Below are 21,317 nucleotides of genomic sequence, written 5' to 3' on the forward strand. Positions count from 1 at the left end.
ACATCCATTTTTGGGCAAGTTTGAGACAAGAATTATAAAACGGAGGGACTAATATGTATCAGGTGTTTGTTATCTACTGCTCATGATTCTAAATTCTTGACTCAAATTTTCCCAAATATGGATGTATCTATTCTTAAAAAACGTCTAGATACATGTAATATTTCGACAACAATTTAGGATCGGAGGGAGTACCTCCGTTCCATAATTCTTGTCTCAAATTTGCAAAAAAATGTACTCCTCTGATCCTAAATTATTGACTCAAATTTTCCCAAATATGGATGTATCTATTCTTAAAAAAACGTCTAGATACATGTAATATTTCGACAACAATTTAGGATCGGAGGGAGTACCTCCGTTCCATAATTCTTGTCTCAAATTTGCAAAAAAATGTACTCCTCTGATCCTAAATTATTGATTCAAATTTGTCCAAATATAGATGTATCTATTATTAAAAAACGTCTAGATACATGTAATATTTCGACAACAATTTAGGATCGGAGGGAGTACCTCCGTTCCATAATTCTTGTCTCAAATTTGCAAAAGAATGTACTCCTCTGATCCTAAATTATTGACTCAAATTTGTCCAAATATAGATGTATCTATTATTAAAAAACGTCTAGATACATGTAATATTTCAACAACAATTTAGGATCGGAGAGAGTACATATCTATTCCTAAAAAGAGTCTAGATACATGTAATATTTCCATAAGAATTCGGAGGTATCATGAATATGTACATTACTAGGACCTATTTGGGAGGGCTTCACTCCACCTAAACTTCACTCCACCTCTAAACTCCGCTCCATCTCAGCTCCACTCCACCTCTAAAATGCGTTTGACACCAGACCCAAACCAGCTCCAGACTGCAATTTTCTTTCTTTAGAGGAGAGGATGAGAAAAAGGAATGGATACATTATTCAATAGAGTTATTCAGTGCACATCTAATGGGTAAAAAGGAATAAACATATGTATGTATTGCCAATCTGGGCATACAACAATTTGGTACCAAATTTCTAGTTGTGATATATGAACAAGACCTAGCAAATTCATGCACACAAAAGATACAGGAGAGGATGAGAAAAACATGTGAGAGGAAACAAAAGAAGAAGGCGTGCTACCTACTAGTTCCAGGTGCAATAGACGGACAAGAGGAATCAAAGAAAAGAAGAACTTGCTGAGAAATTCCTGCGGACAAGAGGAATCCGAGAAAAGTGGGAACGTGGACTGGTGGAGGGGGATGCCAAAGCGGGATCGCGGGAGATCGACCGCGGGCTTGACGGAGAAGGAGCATGCGGGCTCGCCGGAGATGGAACGCCGCCGGCTCTGCTAGGGCTGAAGACGAGCCGCCACGGGGAACTCGTCTTTGTCTGTCGATGGGAGGAAGACGAAGGAGACTCGGGGCCTGGGCTGAGAAAATAACGGTTCGGGTTACACAATGGCATTGGTGGATAAATTACTTCAACTTCAGGTGAAATGAGCAGGTGAAGCATTTTTTTCTTGGCTCCAATAAAATGAATCAGAGAGACATATTGCTCCACTTCACTTGGTAAATGGATTTTAGAGTGTTTGGGTCAACTTCATCTGCTTCGTTGCTGAAGTTTTGTAGCGAAGGTGTACCAAACAGCATCGTAGAGTAGGCAACGACGGGCAGCTGTTGGAGAGGTGGGGGACAGTACGTCGGTTCCCTCGATTAGTGACCTCAGAATGGTTAATGTCCATCAAATATAGATAATCAGAGTGGCGCAGCGGAAGCGTGGTGGGCCCATAACCCACAGGTCCCAGGATCGAAACCTGGCTCTGATATTCTTATCTGTTTTTTTTCTTGGACAGTATTCGTATCTGTCGTTCAATTTTGTTATCTGGTAGTAATCTGTTGGGGTCCTTTGATTTTGCAAGTGAAATACTCCTTCAAACTTTTTAACATAAATATATGTAGTACCGAATCTCTTCGAACAGAAATAACACCCAAGCACAGTAGAACCCCATTTCCATTACCGGGCAAGTTTGAGGAAAGGAGAAGTACAGTGGCAAAACAACTGCATGATTTTTTTTATTTTAGTACTGTAACAGAAATTGACAACAGTATATGTTTCAGAACAAAAATCAACAAAATCAAGCAGTAATAACGCATACTCAATTACAGGTACAAGCCCTAGCTTAATAAGAGGACCAAAAGATCTTGTAACTAAGCAGAACAAATAGGGCTAATGTTGTGGCAAAGCTGACAGCCAAACCAACCCAAAGAATCCTATCAATATTTATGACTCTCCTATTAGCTAAATTTACTTGCTGATCCTTCACTACTGGTTTTCCTGTATCACTTTCTCTTGTTTTCATTGTTCTCTCTACATTTCTTCTCACAAGCGTATATTGAGCTGCTTCCTCACAAGTAGCATCACCACAATCTGTGGGTGCATCAGATGGATCTTCAGATCGGTGTGGACCACATTGTTGTGCCACATTTTCTGCACCCGAGCATGCACAGGAACCACAAGAATTTGTAGAACAGGTGGCTTCCTCCGCGTGATTTTCCCTATATTCTTCCTGTGCTTCAGCAGGATTTTGTTTAAGTACTTCTTTTGCTGCAATAGATCCTTCTATCACTTCACCAAATACAGACCATCTTCCCACGGATGTGATCTTAACATTTGCCGATGTGCCCAACATACTATCTGGAGCAATGACAAGGACCTGGATATACCCTTTGGTATGTCCAACCTGTGCAGCAAAAGGTAGTACAAGCAAAGTATTGACAAATGATGGCATCAACTACTAATGAAATGAGGAATATCAAATATTGACAATTGATGGCATCAATTACTAACCAAATGAACACCATCGGTAGCTATTTCAGTGATCCATATCCTCTCAACTTTGCCTTCCAGCCCTTGGTATGGTGAAAAAGCTTCAAAAACTGAGGTCAACTCGCGACTTCGCTTTTTCACTTCAATGCTAGGCACTTTCTTCATCCTGGCAGCAGGTGTTCCTACAGAAACAGCATTATATCTGTAGGTCAAGAAATAACATACAGATAATTTAGTTCATTACAGCATGCATGGTATTTGATAGAGCACGGTACCTGGTCTGGGATAAAATTGTGATATGTGAACTTGAGGTAACTTATATTCCTTTATAAGCTTAACAGTTTGAGCAAAATCTTCATCAGTCTCGCCTGAAAATGGTATAAGAATGACCGTAAGTTACTTATTTTGACAACTATAAACTGAATAGCTGAACCGATAACTTGCTAGCATACCAGGAAAGCCACAAATAATATCTGTGGCAATTTGCATTCCAGGGACAAGCTCACAGAGAGTATCAACTACCATTCTGAACTCACTGACAGTGTATTCACGATTCATAGCCTGCGAAGTGAAATCGTAGAAAAAACAACAAAATAAATTTGACCTGTCTGTTGGTTACTAATAATTTTAAAAATAAATGTAGAAGTTCAAGCATACCTTTAAAACAGCATCACTTCCTGATTGCACAGGAACATGAAGGAAAGTATAAACACAAGGATGACGCAAAACACTAGCTATCTCATTCAAATGCTCCAGTATGAAAGGGGGATTTGTCATGCCTATGCGAAGCATTGTGCTTCTGTCTGCCGGAAGCTCAGCAACAATTGCACTTAAGAGATTCGGAAGATTTGTACCAATATCCCTACCTAAAATAAGAGGACAAGGTTTGAGAGGCAAAATAACATGAAAAAATATATGTGAAATGTAACACACAGTACATGTATAAGAATTTAGAAATTGATATTACCATAAGCACCAGTATCTTCACTGCTTAACCATATCTCCCGGACACCTTCCGAGACAACAATTTTCACACGATCAACCTATGGTGAATTGGAAACGATTTAATTTCGCTCAAATTTGGCAGGAGAAGCAGTACTTTCATGCATGATAGAAAGATTCCAGCACTCACCAAGCCATCTATAGAATAACTCCCCAGGTGACCACGAGCATGCTTTGTCTTGCAGTAAGTGCAAGCACCTAAACACCCAACATTTATGGGAAGAATCTCGATAAATTTGTTCTTTCGAACCTGTACAGAGTGGCTGTTATCAGTCACTGATTTAACAAGAAAGTGTGCCAACTAGTCAAAAGGTCATGAAAAACTTATCAATGTGTCAGATACAATTGATGCACATGATATCATGTGCCGATAATATATGAATGTACCTTAGGTAAATCAAGTGAGGGCAGTGTTTTCCGACTCAATAGCCGAACTTCATGCCCCTTCAATGTTTCCTCAACTACTTCAACAACACGATCTATCTGCTGTACTCCTATTATGCTAATACCTTCAAGCTCCTTCAGATCCCGGCTTCCTTGTGGTACACATCCAGCTACAACTAGTGGCTTGTTTGCGTTCTTGCATTTTGATATTAAAGTTGTCATGGCAGATTGACTTGGATTTTTCACAGTGCATCTGGAATGGCAAAAGCACATGTCACCATTAGTCACCACAAATTAGACACATTGGGCATGGAGGTAAAATATCAACATCAGATAGAAATTTACTCGGCACAAAGAGTATGCGATTTGTGGAATTTTGTAGCCAAAGAAAACAGCTAGATCTTTATTACGTCAATCCAGAGCCAAACAAGTTTGAAATTGGTAGCCATGTTGAAGCAGGTCATGACTACTTTTATCAACAGCCAGTGAGCTGGTAGTAGCAGATAGAATAAAGAAATAACCTAACAAGACACTATAACCATACGTGTTAATTAGCCACAAATCAGCTCCTTCAGGCTCTTCAGTGATTGCATATCCAAACGCCGAGAGCTGCCCCGACATGTATTCACTGTCACTCTGCAAAGAAGAGAAGAACAGAGGTTGCATATATTTAGCAATAGCAAAGTAATTGCCTTCCTAGCCTTAGCACCAAGCAGATGCCACTAAACTCACAAACCAGATACTAAAGTGCTACCTAAGCCATACAAAATAAATCATATCAGTACTTCAATTGAGAAATTACTGCCAGTCAGCTCTCCTGAAGAACTGTCTACTTAATCAGTGGAAAATACAGCACCTGAAGGAATTATATCAGCTGGGCAGCTAAGTACTTCTGAAGCTTGCATAAACAACAATAATCAGCAGAAGTGTCAAGCATAGAGCAAACAATGTGCAGGAACTTGCCTGGTTATGTGAGCACCCGAATGTCTTCACATATATCGTCTGCAACACCAGCACCACACGAACACGTACGCACATCAGACTAAAGCATGGAGCGAAGGAAACACATCGACGCACGCATGGAGCACGTCAGCGTAACGACGGGGGGCGTGCGGGTAATGGTGGCCGTACCTGCGTGCCTGGGATCCGGGCCTCCGGCTGCTGCTGCGTCTGTGCGAGCCTGGACGACCTGCGCTTGGGCTTGACAGCGACGGTGGAGAGGGGGAGACGGAGCCCGGGAGGCGCTCCTCCGCCGGAAAAACCGGCCGGCCCCAACACGTCCTCGATGTCTTCCATCCCTGGCGCCGGCGGCGGAGCAGCGTCCTGTCGATGCGGGCGGTGGCTTGGGCTCCAGCTTCCGAGTAGGGTTCTGGGGCCTTCCGAGTAGGGTTCTGGGGCCTGGACGGAGGCGAACCGAGCGCAGAGAGAGAGGAGTGGGCCTTGGAGAAATGGGCTGCTGTATTTGGGCTTTTACGTCAATAGACCAAAATTGGCTTCATTTGCTTATTCAGCCTTTTGATGTCAAAGGAGCAATTCCCATATGGGCCTATGAGACAAGACTGGATTATCGAGAGCCGCTTCACCGGTTCAGACAGTCAGACGCGATCGGTGACTCTGTCCCGGCTCCCCGCCCGTCCGCTCCGGAGTCTCTCCGGTGCCCGAGCCGCGCCACCGGCGTCCGGCGGCTTCGCTCGTGCCGTGGCCCGTGGAAAGCTTTTCTCATTCTAGATCTCTGTCAGCACCGGTGAGAAAAACCCACCTGTGAAAACCCTCGTTATTTTGACGTACTCCCTCCGTCCGACAAAATGTCTCACTTTTGACTAAATATGAGGATGTCTCAATTTACGTGGTGTGTTTTTCATGTGCCAAACGTCTGAGGGATAGGAAACTAGGAATGTGTATTTGACGTTCTTGAGGGAAAAAAAATCTTTGATCTGCACCGTTTCTAAACACCACTTTGTAATTCAGATATCAATGACTTTCCGATTTTTCTCTGAAAATTTCAGGATAATTTAGAATGTGTGTCGGAGGGGGTTGGGTATTCGTACAGTTGTACTCCTAAGGTGTACGTTATAGCTTTACCTTCAAGCATTGTTATAGAATTCCTGAGCTAGTCGTAGTACTACTACATAGGAATGGTATGCCCCGCCTCATAACTGAAAGAGCAAAGTACATTTACAGTCATAATATTATTGACGAGATTTAAGTTAGTTCCAGCATTACAAAACTGCATTGTCGATCCTCCTTATTTAAGTTCGGCCATTGCAGGTCCTAAACACAGTTGAGCTATTTTATTTTGTAATGGTTACCGATTTCATTGGAAAACGTAGCATGACATTAAATTAGTATCATCAAATCCGTTTTTATATTTAGTTTCATGGTATTCCTCCGTCCAACAACAGATGTCTCAACTTTAACAAAATTTGAATGAATTTATACACCAAGTCATGTCTAGATACATTTAAATTGAAACATCTCTTGTTGGACGGAGGGAGTATACCAATTTGATGACATATGTCATATTTGTTGCTATATTTTTTTTTCAACAAAATCGATCAAATCCTTTTTTTTTTGACTTAGTACAAAACCTAAAAATATATTTATTTATTGACGGAGTGACTAGTAAAAAAACAGAGACCAGGCTGGTGCATTCTTATCAGACCAGCTCAAAGGCAGTAGCATTTTCATTGTGAAAATTGACAACTGATTTTACTAAAAAGAGTAAACTGGTCCCAGATTTTGCTACAAAGCCTGTCATTTTCCCTCTCGAGTGAAGCAAAGATTTGTTTCGTAAAGAATAGTAGTACTCTGAACTAAAGCCGAACGCGCACTAGCTGGTCAAAAAGTAGAACACGATTTGTTGCTTTTCCTCTGAACTCCTGCGCATTCTGTCCCCTGAACTCCCATTTCTCCCAGCAGATTGATGATACAGCTCCAAAGTTCAAACCAACTTAACCGCCACACCGTCCTATATATACCACCGGTCGGTCTCTCATCCGGCTTGTCTGGCCACACATTATCTACCAACACTGCTGTCACTCAGTAGCACCAGCTGCCTTGTTCCTGCAATGGAGCCGAAGAGCAGCCGCCTAGTTGCCAATGTAGCCCTGTTGCTCCTGTTCGCCCCGAACTTGGCTGCGGCTTTCAACTACGCCGACGCGCTCGCCAAGTCCATCGTCTTCTTCGAGGGCCAGCGCTCCGGCAAGCTGCCCCCCGGCAACCGCATGCCCTGGCGCGGCGACTCCGGCCTCTCCGACGGTGCGCAGTACAATGTACCTACGATTAAACTCTGTTATATTTACTCTTGTGTTACGGCTCCGACATCGCTCACGCTGGAAATGGGGTGCAGGTGGATCTGGTGGGCGGGTACTACGACGCCGGCGACAACGTCAAGTTCGGGCTGCCGATGGCCTTCACCACGACGATGCTGGCGTGGAGCGTCGCCGACTTCGGCAAGTACATGGGCGCCGAGTCACTGGCCCACGCCAGGGACGCCGTGCGCTGGGGCGCCGACTACCTCCTGAAGGCGGCCACGGCCACCCCGGGCGCGCTCTACGTCCAGGTGGGCGACCCGGGCCGCGACCACGCGTGCTGGGAGCGCGCCGAGGACATGGACACCCCGCGCGCCGTGTACCGCGTGGACGCGGCCCGGCCGGGGTCCGACGTGGCCGGCGAGACGGCGGCCGCGCTCGCGGCGTCCTCCGTCGCCTTCCGCCGCGCCGACCCGGCGTACTCTGCCAGACTCCTCCGCGCCGCCATGGACGTGTTCGACCTGGCCGACCGCCACCGCGGCTCCTACAGCGACTCGCTCTCCTCCGCTGTTTGCCCCTTCTACTGCTCCTACTCCGGCTACCACGACGAGCTCCTCTGGGCGGCGTCATGGCTGCACAGAGCGTCCTCCAGCAACGCGTCGGCCTTCTTCCTGTCGTACGTGCAGGCGTACGGCACGCAGCTGGGCGCCGTAGAAGACGACTACTCCTTCAGCTGGGACGACAAGAGGGCCGGCGCCAAGGTGATGCTCTCCAGGGTGTTCCTCCGGCGGAAGCTCCCGGGGTTCGAGCTCTACAAGTCCCACTCCGACAGCTACGTCTGCTCGCTGGTCCCCGGGACGAACAGCTTCCAGGCATCAGGGCAGTACACGCCGGGGGGGCTCTTGTACAAGGAAGGCGAGAGCAACATGCAGTACGTGACGACGGCCACGTTCCTGCTGCTGGCCTACGCCAAGTACCTCAAGTCGAGCGGCAGCGGCGCCACCGTCTCCTGCGCCGGCGCCCAAGTGGCGCCGGGGGAGCTGGTGGCGCTGGCGAAGCGGCAGGTGGACTACATCCTGGGGAAGAACCCCGGAGGGAGGTCGTACATGGTGGGGTTCGGGGCGCGGTGGCCGCAGCGCGCGCACCACCGGGGCGCGTCCATGCCGTCCGTGCGCGCGCACCCGGCGCGCATCGGCTGCGACGCCGGGTTCGAGTTTCTCCACGCGCCGGGGCCTAACCCGAACGTCCTCGTTGGTGCCGTGCTGGGAGGGCCTGATGCCAAGGATGGCTTCGAGGATGACCGTGGCAACTACGCGCAGTCCGAGCCTGCCACTTACATCAACGCGCCGCTCGTTGGTGCCCTCGCCTTCTTCGCCGGAACTGCCAAGTAGCCTAGGAAGGAGTGTGTGTCAGTGACTCAGTGTGTGTGTGGGCATGTGACTTTGATTGGCACGTGACAGAGTGAGAGCGGCATGGCAACAATCACATCAAGATGTGTGAGCCGAAACGAGCTCCCCCGCCACCGGCCTGCGCGCCCCCCGTATTGTATTGGGCTCGCTCGTTAATTGGTAGCCGTATGTTGTTTTGTGGTCAAAAGTACTGCTCCCTCGTTTTCATAATTGTTATGTCAAATTTATCTAAAAATGAATGTATTTATTTTTTAAAATATTTAGATAGATGTAATATTTTGACAATAATTATAGAACGGAAAGAGTACAATGATTGTTGTCAAATTTAACTAAAAATGAATGTATTTATTTCCAAAAATATTTAGATAATAAAGTACGGTGCTTGTTTGACTACTTGCAATTGCCTTGCATACAGTAGTTTCATTACAAACATGATGATGGTTGAAGCAGGGCATGCACACCGTGCATCATTTCGGATGGGCATGCTGTGCTGCTGCATACAGGGCACGGGGGCCAAATGGAGCACCCCAATTGTGTCACAGGCATGGCCAAATTCGCGGCGATGGCATTATGATTTATGAAAGCTGCATCGGCAGCTTGCGGGGCTCGAGGCGAAGAGAAAGAAAGGCCTTCCCTGTGTCACGTTACTTTTTCTTTTTCTTTTTGCAGCGACACTCTGCAGTTTGGAAGCCCGGTTTTAATTGGCAAGCAGCGGTGCACCGCAAAGCACGGTGGCCATGTCACGAGCGAGACTGCGGGGGGAAAAGAATGGGTTCACGCGGTGACTGCAACTTTAGCTCTCGTGACCATTGCCAAGATAGAAGATACCTACTGTAGAGGAGGAGAAGAAGAGAAAATGGCTTGGTCAAGGCCAAGTGGTCAAAACTGACAAAGGTAACGTGCAGGGGAAAGTGGAGCAGCAGTAGCTAGCTAGCTATAAAGATAGAGTAGTGGAATAGCTTGCGTGTATGCCATCAGGATTCACGGGCAGAGAATCCTAGAAGACCAAGACGACGTATGTACACCGGACTCGCTCCATCGTGTCAAACTAGTTTTCCGAGAAACCAAAAATTAAAAACAAAAAAGTTACTAACTCCAACCATGCTTGTCACCGGTGGAAAGTAATTTAAAGTAGTAACATGCTTTATTAGTTTAAATTACTACCTTCGTAGTACACATAGTAACTTACATGTGGTGTCATACATTGTGTCATTTATTAGGTTGTAAACTCATCTTATTTTGATTTGCGTGATGTTACGGTAACATATCTAGTTACCACATCATTCTCTTTCTTCGTTTATTACCATGTCACGTCACAAAATCGTCTAGTTGGCACTTATGTTACTATCCAAGTTACTTCCACTATGAGTAGCCTAATTGCTTAGCTAACTGGAGTAATCTAGTTTAAACCGGGAATTCGACGGATACGAGAATGTCACACATTAAAATAATTGATGATTCTGATACTAATTAGTAATTCCATAACAGACAAATATAAATATGAGATTTTGCAGGTCCTCAGAGGAACAGAGTTGTAACGCTTCTCTGCTCCGTTTTGTTCTCGAGTTCATCATATCAATGTACAGTTCAGTTGTATTTTCTGTTGGATACGTGTAGTCTTCTTCGATTCGCGGTTTTGGTTGCAGCCTAGTAGCAAGAATGCGTAGATCAGCTGAAGCTGCTATTTTATCGTTTTGGAGCTGACCTTAGACGAATGTCAGTTATGTAAAACCAGGCGATATGTCATTATCTCGTTTTTTAGAGAGACACAGTCAATACAACCTGGTTTTAAGCAGGTTGTGTTCATCTTTTTTGTTATCCGATTTTCTTGGTGCATTAGAATTGGCAGCTGATATGATGTATTACATGTTGGCGTGACTATTTGGCTCCTGCAAACAGAGAACTGCAAACAAAGGACCCCTGCACCAAGAGTCCAAGACAATGTTAGAGTTAGGACACCACTCTTCTAGGCGACGCAGTCTCCACCGTCAAAATGCCACTTCCAACAGACCACACACCTAACAAGGAAGGTGGCAAAACTAAATGACACACGTTGATCCGTTTTTTCCGTTTGGATCTCGACAACAGACCAGTTAGTAGAGATGGGGGAACCCGTGAGAGATCGATGCCTTTGAGAGAGAGAGACTAAATACACATTAAAAAAATGAAAAGTCCAAAAGGAGAGATCAGACTCCGAGCGTGACATTTAGAAATAATAATTAGAAACAACATTTTGCTGTTTCCAAAATAAAAATAAAAGGCAATGTAGATATATGTATGTTGATGTTTATTACATACATGTATAGTTCCATTTAAAAATATGCTCATTTTGTGTCCACACAAAATATAAGTATGCATATTTCTAATAGCTGTATTAATTGCTATATAAAATCAACCTTTTTTTTTAAGAAGGATCAAGCTCCCGATTTCAGCAAGGAAACGGTAAAAGCTCAGATTAATTATCCTTTTACGTATCTCATATATGCTCAATTATCTAGTCATTAAAATATATACATATCATATCTATATATACAAGTACAAATGTTTTCAGAATTTTTTGAAACTTTTGAATATCACTTTTGTTTTAAATTTCGCGCTCAATCCAGCCAGAGCACACATATCAGTATGCTTCCAGGCCCAAAGTCCCGGGAGCCTGAATGGGCTGTGGGGGTGGGATATACACATCATATCTATATATACAAGTACAAATGTTTTCAGAATTTTTTGAAACTTTTGAATACCAGTTTCTTTTTAAATTTCGCGCTCACTCCAGCCAGAGCACACATATCAATATGCTTATAGGTCCAAAGTACTAGGAACGAGATCCGGTGCCTTGCCATGGTAAAGGCACGGCGTGCCCTGCGCCCTTTCATCCACCGTCAAATTGAATCTGACGGCTAGCAGCCCATGAAGTAATCGGTACCAGCCTAGACAAGCCGAACTGAGGAAATAATCACCGGAAAGAAATCTTCGCGGGCATCCTGTGCGAAACTGCAGGTCGCCACCGCCGCCGCGGGAGGAGAGCAGAGCAAAAGCTCCGTCGGCCACCCCTGTCTCCTCCGCCCCCGACCAGACGGCCTCCTCCGCCCAGCCTCTCCCAGCTCCTCCCGTCTTCTCCAACCCCGCCTCGACCTCCTCCGGGCAGGACCTGTTGGGTTCGTTGCATAGGAAACAAAAATTTTCCTACGAGAAGTGCGGAAGAAACCCAAGAATATATATACTAGATGTATGTAACGAGAGGGATCATGAACACCATACCCTCGTAGACCGCTAAGCGTTACGATCACGAGATCGTTGTTGGTGTAGTGGAACTTTCAATGAGATCAATCTCAGTGCCGAACGGACAGCACCTCCTTGGTATCCACACGTTCAGCTTCACGTTATCTCCTCCTTCCTCGATCCAGCAAGCGAGAGGGAGAGGTAGACGAGATCCCGGCAGCACGACGGCGTGGTGACTATGGTGAATATTCTCACGGGCAGGGCTACGCCGTGCGCGTGAGAAGAGGAGGAGAGGAGGGCTCAGGGGAGAGAGATCCAACTGAAAGCTTGGGGTGTCCCTCTCCCTTGCCCCCCCTTCTATTTATATAGGGGTAGAGGAGGCGTGGCCGGCCAGGACTATCCCGCGGCCAGGACTCTCATGCGGCCAGGACTCTCCCGCGGCCAGGACTCTCCTCCTGGCCGCATGGGCCCTGTGGGCTAGCCCCTCGGCCCATTAAGGCCAGGGTGCTCCCTCACAGGCCCATTTAGCCCAGGGATAGGTGGGCCTCAAGGTGGAACCCTCCGGATCCCTCCGGAACCTTCTAGAAGCTTCCCGGTCAAAACCGGGAAATATTCCAAACTTTCCAGAACCCTGAAAACAACTTTCCATATATAAATCTTTATCTCCGGAACATTCCGGAGCTCCTCGTTGCGTCTAGGATCGCATCCAAGACTCCGAATCATAATTCGATATCATCATCATTTATCTCATCTAACCCAAGCAACATGAAACGTTAAGTGTGTGACCCTACGGGTTCGAGAACATGTGGACATGATCAAATATCAATAACCAATAGCGGGACCTGGATGTCCATAATAGTTCCCACATATTCCACGAAGATCTCATCGGTTGAACCACTATGTCGAGGATTCAATTAATCCAGTATCCAATTCTCTTTGTCTCGCGATATATTACTTGCCCGAGATTTGATCGTCGGTATCGCCATACCTAGTTTAATCTCGTTACCGGCAAGTTCTCTTTACTCGTTCCGTAATATAATACCCCCGCAACTAAACACATTAGTCACATGCTTGCAAGCTCATTAGGATGTTATATTACCGAGAGGGCCCAGAGATATCTCTCCGTCACAAGGAGTGACAAATCCCAGTCTTGATCCATACAACCCAACAAGCACCTTCTGGGATACCTGAAAAACACCTTTATGATCACCCAGTTACGAGATGACGGTTGATGCCCACAAAGTATTCTTCCGGTACTAGAGAGTGGCATGATCTCATGGTCTAAAGAAATAATACTTGACATAATAAAACATAAGCAACTTAAACTTAAGTGACACGATCAAAAGCTATGTTTAGGTTTGGGTCTGTCCATCACATCATTCTCCTAATGATATGACCTCGTTATTAAATGACAACACATGTCTATGGTTAGGAAACCTTAACCATCTTTAATCAACGAGCTAATCTAGTAGAGGCGTATTAGGGACACGGTATTTGTTTATTTATCCACACATGTATTTGAGTTTCCAATCAATACAATTATAGCATGGGCAATAAACATTTATCAAGAACAATGAAATATGATAATAACAAATTTATTATTGCCTCTAAGGCATATTTCCAACAGTCTCCCACTTGCACTAGAGTCAATAATCTAGTTTACATTGTAATAAATCTAACACCCATGGAGTCTTGGTGTTGATCATGTTTTGCTCGTGGAAGAGGTTTAGTCAACGGGTCTGCGACATTCAGATCCGTATGTACTTTGCAAATCTTTATGTCACCATCCTTGACATATTCACGAATAGTGTGAAACCGGCGTTTAATATGCTTGGAATTCTTGTGAGACCTCGGCTCCTTGGCGTTGGCTATGGCACCAGTGTTGTCACAATAGATGTCCATGGGATCCAACGCACTCGGAACCACACCAAGTTCAGATATGAACTCCTTCATCCAAACTCCTTCCTGTGCCGTTTCTGAAGCAGCCACATATTCCGCTTCAGTTGTTGATGCTGCCACAACGCTCTGCTTGGAACTCCTCCAGCTAACTGCACCACCATTCAAAATAAATACGTATCCGGATTGAGACTTAGAGTCATCCGGATCAGTGTCAAAACTAGCATCGACGTAACCCTTTACGACGAGCTGTTCGTCACCTCCATAAACGAGAAACATTTCTTTAGTCCTTTTTAGGTACTTAAGGATATTCTTAACTGCTGTCCAGTGTTCCACTCCTGGATCACTTTGGTACCTGCTAGTCAAACTAACAGCATGACACACGTCTGGTCTAGTACACAGCATGGCATACATAATAGAGCCTATGGCTGAGGCATAGGGGATACTATTCATCTTTTCTCTATCTTCTGCCGAAGCTGGACACTGAGTCTTACTCAATGTCTTACCTTGCAACATGGGCAAGAACCCTTTCTTTGCTCGATCCATTTTGAACCTTTTCAAAACTTTGTCAAGGTATGTACTTTGTGTAAGTCCTATCAGGCGTCTTGATCTATCTCTATAAATCTTGATGCCTAATATGTAAGCTGCTTCACCAAGGTCTTTCATTGAAAAACTTTTATTCAAATAGCCTTTAACACTTTTAAGAAGTTCTATATCATTCCCAATCAGCAATATGTCATCCACATACAGTATTAGAAATGCTACAGAGCTCCCACTCACTTTCTTGTAAATACAAGCTTCTCCGTGAGTTTGGACAAATCCAAACCCTTTGATCACCTTACCAAAACGGAGATTCCAACTCCGAGATGCTTGCTTCAGCCCATAAATGGAACGCTGAAGTTTGCATACCTTATTAGCATCCTTAGGATCGACAAAACCTTTGGGCTGAACCATGTATAACTCTTCCTCAATGTGACCATTAAGGAACGCGGTTTTGACATCCATCTGCCAAATTTCGTAATCGAAAAATGCAGCAATTGCTAACATAATCCGAACAGACTTTAGCATCGCTACGGGTGAGAAAGTCTCATCGTAGTCAACTCCTTGAATTTGTCGAAAACCTTTTGCGACAAGTCGAGCTTTATAGACGGTAACATTTCCATCAGCATCTGTTTTCTTCTTGAAAATCCATTTGTTCTCAACGGCCTTTCGGTCATTCGGTAAGTCTACCAAAGTCCATACTTGGTTTTCATACATGGATCCCATTTCGGATTTCATGGCTTCTAACCATTTTTCGGAGTCTGGGCTCATCATCGCTTCCTCATAATTCGCAGGTTCATCGTTGTCCAACAACATGACATTCATGACACGAACATTGTACCACTCAGGAGTATTACGTGTTCTCGTCGACCTGCGAAGTTCAGTAGTTGTCTCATTCAAAACTTCATGATCATTATCATTAGCTTCCTCTCTAGCTGATGCAGGATGCACGGGAACAGTTTCTGGTGCTGCGCTACACTCAAATTCGAGAGAAGGTTCAATAACCTCATCGAGCTCTACCTTCCTCCCACTCACTTCTTTCGAGAGAAACTCCTTCTCTAGAAAGGACCCGTTCTTAGCGACAAACACTTTTCCTTCGGATTTGTGATAGAAGGTGTACCCAATTGTTTCTTTAGGGTATCCTATGAAGACGCATTTTTCCGACTTGGGTTCGAGCTTATCAGGTTGTAGCCTTTTTACATAAGCTTCGCATCCCCAAACTTTAAGAAAGGACAGCTTAGGTTTCTTGCCAAACCATAATTCATACGGTGTCGTTTCAACGGATTTAGATGGTGCCCTATTTAAAGTGAATGCGGCTGTCTCTAATGCATAACCCCAAAACGACAGTGGCAAATCAGTAAGAGACATCATAGACCGTACCATATCCAATAAAGTACGATTACGACGTTCGGACACACCATTGCGTTGTGGTGTTCCAGGCGGCGTAAGTTGTGAAACAATTCCACATTGTCTTAAATGCGTGCCAAACTCGTAACTCAAATATTCACCTCCACGATCCGATCGTAGAAATTTAATTTTCTTGTTACGATGATTCTCCACTTCATTCTGAAATTCCTTGAATTTCTCAAATGTCTCAGACTTGTTTTTCATTAAGTAAATATACCCATATCTACTCAAGTCATCTGTGAAGGTTAGGAAGTAACGATATCCACCGCACGTTGTAACACTCATTGGTCCGCACACATCAGTATGTATGATCTCCAACAAGTCACTGGCCCGTTCCATTAAGCCTGAAAACGGGGTTCTAGTCATCTTACCCATGAGGCATGGTTCACATGTATCAAATGATTCAAAATCAAGTGATTCAAGTAGTCCATCAGAATGGAGTTTCTTCATGCGTTTTATACCAATATGACCTAGACGGCAGTGCCACAAATATGTTGAACTATCATTATCCACTTTGCACCTTTTGGCATTAACATTATGAATATGTGTGTCACTACTATCGAGACTTAATAGAAATAAACCATTCACAAGTGGTGCATGACCATAAAAGATATTACTCATATAAATCGAACAACCATTATTCTCTGATTTAAATGAATAACCGTCTTGCATTAAACAAGATCCTGATATAATGTTCATGCTCAACGCAGGCACCAAATAACAATTACTAAGGTTTAAAACTAATCCCGAAGATAAATGTAGAGGGAGCGTGCCGACGGCGATCACATCAACTTTTGATCCATTCCCGACGCGCATAGTCACCTCATCTCTTGCTAGTCTTCGTTTATTCTGTAACTCCTGTTTCGAGTTACAAATGTGAGCAACTGAACCAGTATCAAATACCCAGGTGCTACTACGAGTACTAGTAAGGTACACATCAATAACATGTATATCAAATATACCTTTGACGTTGCCAGCCTTCTTATCTGCCAAGTACTTGGGGCAGTTACGCTTCCAGTGGCCAGTTCCCTTGCAGTAGAAGCACTCAGTATCCGGCTTAGGTCCAGATTTGGGCTTCTTCGCGGGAGTGGTAACAGTTTTGCCACCCTTCTTGAAATTTCCCTTCTTACCCTTTGCCTTCTTGAAACTGGTGGTCTTATTGACCATCAACACTTGATGCTCCTTTTTGATTTCCACCTCCGCAGTTTTTAACATCGCGAGGAGCTGAGGAAGTGTCCTATCCATCCCTTGCATATTGTAGTTCACCACAAAACTTTTATAGCTAGGTGGTACTGACTGAAGAACCCGGTCAATGCCTAATTCATTAGGAATCTCAATTCCCAGTTGTCTCAGGCGGTCGGCGTACCCAGACATTCTGAGCACGTGCTCGCTAACGGAGCTGTTCTCCTCCATCTTGCAGTTAAAGAACCTTTCGGAGGCATCATACCTCTCCGCACGGGCTTGGGTCTGAAATAAAGTATTCAGTTCCCCAATCATAGCATATGCCGAGTGGTGCTCAAAACGCTTTTGGAGCTCAGGTTCCATACCAAGCAAGAGGCCGCACCTAACTACATTGTGGTCCTCAGATTGAGTCAGCCAAACGTTCCTAACGTCAGCAGACTCAGTTGCTGCGGGTTCTACACCAAGCGCTGCATCAAAAACATAAGCCTTTTTGGCAGCTTCGAGGATAATCCTCACATTCCGGAACCAGTCCGTAAAGTTGCTTCCATTGGACTTCAGTTTATCTTTCTGTAGGAGAGTATTCATATTGAACGTAGTACGAGCCATTGATCTACAGTGTATTTGCAAAGGCAATTAGACTAAGTTCATGATAATAAGTTCAAGCTAATCAAATTACTAATGAACTCCCACTAAAATCAACATCCCTCGGGTTGTTTAGTGACACATGATCCAAATCCACTACACCAAGTCCGATCATCACGTGAGATGGAGTAGCTTCAATGGTAAACATCAGCATGTTGATCACATCATTCATATGACTCATGTTTAACCTTTCGGTTCCTTGTGTTCCGAGGCCATGTCTGTACATGCTAGGCTCGTCAAGTTAACCAAAGTATTCCTGCATGTGTAAAACTGGCTTACACCCGTTGTATGCGAACGTAGAGTTTATAACACCCGATCATCACGTGGTGCTTCAAAACGACGAACTTTTGCAACGGTGCATACTAAGGGAGAACACATTATTATCTTGATATTAACAATGAGGGATCATCTTATAATGCTACCGTCAACTAAGCAAAATAAGATGCATAAAAGGGATAAACATCACGTGCATAAATAATGTGACATGATATGGCCTTCTCTTCGTGTGCCTTTGATCTCCATCTCCAAAGCACGGGCATGATCTCCATCATCACCAGCATGGCGCCTAGGTCCTCGGGCGTCATGTATAGTTGCCTCCACCAACTATTGCTACTACGACTATTGCTACTACTAGCGATAAAGTAAAGCAATTACATGGCGATTAAATCATTGACACGAAGGTCATACAATAATTAATGAGACAACCATACGGCTCCTGCCGGTTGCCAAACTCATCGACATGCAAGTCGTGAAATATTACAAAACATGATCATCTCATACATCAAATATATTATATCATATCTTGGCCATACCACATCACATGCCCCTGCAAAAACAAGTTAGACGCTTCTACTTTGTTGTTGCATGTTTTACGTGGCTTTAGGGGCTGCACTAAAAGAACCGTTCTTACTTACGCAAAAGTCACAACGGTGATATACAAATTGCTTATTAACCATATAGGCCTCCCATTGCAAATCAGATTTCAACTATAGTGGGAGAGACAGACACCCGCCAGCCGCCTTATGCAATACAAGTTGCATGTTAATTGCGGAACCGGTCTCTTGTGCGAAGACAAGTAAGGTTGGTCCGAGCCGCTTCATCCCACTATCCCGCAAAATCCGATAGTGCACAAAGGAGGTAGCAATATGAACATCAACGCCCACAACTAAATTGTGTTCTACTCGTACAAAACATCTACGCATAGATCTAGCTCTGATACCACTGTTGTGTTCGTTGCATAGGAAACAAAAATTTTCCTACGAGAAGTGCGGAAGAAACCCAAGAATATATATACTAGATGTATGTAACGAGAGGGATCATGAACACCATACCCTCGTAGACCGCTAAGCGTTACGATCACGAGATCGTTGTTGGTGTAGTGGAACTTTCAATGAGATCAATCTCAGTGCCGAACGGACAGCACCTCCTTGGTATCCACACGTTCAGCTTCACGTTATCTCCTCCTTCCTCGATCCAGCAAGCGAGAGGGAGAGGTAGACGAGATCCCGGCAGCACGACGGCGTGGTGACTATGGTGAATATTCTCACGGGCAGGGCTACGCCGTGCGCGTGAGAAGAGGAGGAGAGGAGGGCTCAGGGGAGAGAGATCCAACTGAAAGCTTGGGGTGTCCCTCTCCCTTGCCCCCCCTTCTATTTATATAGGGGTAGAGGAGGCGTGGCCGGCCAGGACTATCCCGCGGCCAGGACTCTCATGCGGCCAGGACTCTCCCGCGGCCAGGACTCTCCTCCTGGCCGCATGGGCCCTGTGGGCTAGCCCCTCGGCCCATTAAGGCCAGGGTGCTCCCTCACAGGCCCATTTAGCCCAGGGATAGGTGGGCCTCAAGGTGGAACCCTCCGGATCCCTCCGGAACCTTCTAGAAGCTTCCCGGTCAAAACCGGGAAATATTCCAAACTTTCCAGAACCCTGAAAACAACTTTCCATATATAAATCTTTATCTCCGGAACATTCCGGAGCTCCTCGTTGCGTCTAGGATCGCATCCAAGACTCCGAATCATAATTCGATATCATCATCATTTATCTCATCTAACCCAAGCAACATGAAACGTTAAGTGTGTGACCCTACGGGTTCGAGAACATGTGGACATGATCAAATATCAATAACCAATAGCGGGACCTGGATGTCCATAATAGTTCCCACATATTCCACGAAGATCTCATCGGTTGAACCACTATGTCGAGGATTCAATTAATCCAGTATCCAATTCTCTTTGTCTCGCGATATATTACTTGCCCGAGATTTGATCGTCGGTATCGCCATACCTAGTTTAATCTCGTTACCGGCAAGTTCTCTTTACTCGTTCCGTAATATAATACCCCCGCAACTAAACACATTAGTCACATGCTTGCAAGCTCATTAGGATGTTATATTACCGAGAGGGCCCAGAGATATCTCTCCGTCACAAGGAGTGACAAATCCCAGTCTTGATCCATACAACCCAACAAGCACCTTCTGGGATACCTGAAAAACACCTTTATGATCACCCAGTTACGAGATGACGGTTGATGCCCACAAAGTATTCTTCCGGTACTAGAGAGTGGCATGATCTCATGGTCTAAAGAAATAATACTTGACATAATAAAACATAAGCAACTTAAACTTAAGTGACACGATCAAAAGCTATGTTTAGGTTTGGGTCTGTCCATCACATCATTCTCCTAATGATATGACCTCGTTATTAAATGACAACACATGTCTATGGTTAGGAAACCTTAACCATCTTTAATCAACGAGCTAATCTAGTAGAGGCGTATTAGGGACACGGTATTTGTTTATTTATCCACACATGTATTTGAGTTTCCAATCAATACAATTATAGCATGGGCAATAAACATTTATCAAGAACAATGAAATATGATAATAACAAATTTATTATTGCCTCTAGGGCATATTTCCAACAGGACCGTCCGCCCGTAGTCCCACGGCTTCCTCCACCCATGCCGCCGCTCTGATAGGCTCCATTCGCTCTCCCCGCGAGTCTGCGATCCTTCCTCGACGCAGCCTTACGGTAGCCACAACCAGCGAGTACCATGCCGCTCTTTGCCGTAGGACTCTTGCTGATTTTTGTAATGTGTTGTGCAATTGAATGGTGTACGTGTTGTCCTAATTGACAATATCGGGTGATGTGTTGTGCAATTTGACAGTATTTGAGTGGAGAAGGATGGCAAAAATCTCTAACGGAGCAAATATGGACTCAGATTCTGAGATATAGACCGATCTTTTACTTTACATAACCTATGTTTGTGTTAATTTCTGAGATATAGACTTAGATTCCTTTGTTTTGTGTGATGACTGTGATAATTTGTGAGAAGTGAACTCATAGGAATCCATTTTGTGACAGAGCCTCAAACGATCATGGATGTAAACTTGAAGTCGTAACTTGTGAGAAGTGTATATATGCTGTCAAAATTCTTTTGAAGTGAATATATGCTGTCAAGATTCAGTTCAAGTGCATATCTGCTTAATTCGGTATAAGTTGTCTGAAATCAACCATAAAGTGTATATCTGCTTAATTCTTTTGAAGGGCAATGTGGTTAACCTTGGCCGCAGCATGCAAAACTCC

General features: G+C 44.6%; 2 protein-coding genes and 1 non-coding gene across 4 annotated transcripts; 2 read left to right on the forward strand and 1 right to left on the reverse strand.

Annotated features, from left to right (window-relative positions):
- The first annotated feature begins 1,731 nt into the window (after positions 1 to 1,731).
- TRNAM-CAU lies at positions 1,732 to 1,803 on the forward strand. The gene has a single exon. It is a non-coding gene; the product is annotated as a tRNA-Met (tRNA).
- A 217-nt stretch (positions 1,804 to 2,020) lies between these two features.
- LOC100841365 (threonylcarbamoyladenosine tRNA methylthiotransferase) lies at positions 2,021 to 5,575 on the reverse strand. Its single transcript, XM_003557374.4, has 11 exons — positions 5,322 to 5,575; positions 5,154 to 5,192; positions 4,735 to 4,826; positions 4,194 to 4,443; positions 3,937 to 4,056; positions 3,772 to 3,847; positions 3,462 to 3,670; positions 3,257 to 3,365; positions 3,080 to 3,172; positions 2,826 to 2,986; positions 2,021 to 2,718 (listed from the first exon to the last, which is right to left on the reverse strand). Exons 1-11 carry the CDS (start codon positions 5,484 to 5,486, stop codon positions 2,158 to 2,160), a joined length of 1,875 nt encoding a protein of 624 aa, XP_003557422.1. The 5' UTR covers positions 5,487 to 5,575; the 3' UTR covers positions 2,021 to 2,157.
- A 1,630-nt stretch (positions 5,576 to 7,205) lies between these two features.
- LOC100845147 (endoglucanase 19) lies at positions 7,206 to 9,037 on the forward strand. Of its 2 annotated transcripts, none has more exons than XM_003561267.4 (2): positions 7,206 to 7,462; positions 7,540 to 9,037. In XM_003561267.4, exons 1-2 carry the CDS (start codon positions 7,259 to 7,261, stop codon positions 8,830 to 8,832), a joined length of 1,497 nt encoding a protein of 498 aa, XP_003561315.1. In that variant the 5' UTR covers positions 7,206 to 7,258; the 3' UTR covers positions 8,833 to 9,037. The 2 variants fall into 2 exon arrangements, with proteins under 2 accessions (XP_003561315.1, XP_024315721.1); XM_024459953.1 differs by having other exon boundaries at positions 7,305 to 7,448.
- Positions 9,038 to 21,317: the final 12,280 nt, after the last annotated feature.

Source organism: Brachypodium distachyon, chromosome 1, assembly GCF_000005505.3.
Source record: "Brachypodium distachyon strain Bd21 chromosome 1, Brachypodium_distachyon_v3.0, whole genome shotgun sequence".
Classification (NCBI taxonomy): domain Eukaryota; kingdom Viridiplantae; phylum Streptophyta; class Magnoliopsida; order Poales; family Poaceae; genus Brachypodium; species Brachypodium distachyon.

What these genes read in the sequence shown, in the direction of transcription:
- LOC100841365 (XM_003557374.4), bottom strand. Translation starts at nt 5,486, where the DNA reads ATGGAAGACATCGAGGACGTGTTGGGGCCGGCCGGTTTTTCCGGCGGA. An exon ending in CCCGGATCCCAGGCACGCAG is followed by an intron (nt 5,193 to 5,321) that starts GTACGGCCACCA and finishes CTGGTGTTGCAG; the next exon opens with ACGATATATGTGAAGACATT. An exon ending in CCTCACTTGATTTACCTAAG is followed by an intron (nt 4,057 to 4,193) that starts GTACATTCATAT and finishes CACTCTGTACAG; the next exon opens with GTTCGAAAGAACAAATTTAT.
- LOC100845147 (XM_003561267.4), top strand. Translation starts at nt 7,259, where the DNA reads ATGGAGCCGAAGAGCAGCCGCCTAGTTGCCAATGTAGCCCTGTTGCTC. An exon ending in CCGACGGTGCGCAGTACAAT is followed by an intron (nt 7,463 to 7,539) that starts GTACCTACGATT and finishes AATGGGGTGCAG; the next exon opens with GTGGATCTGGTGGGCGGGTA.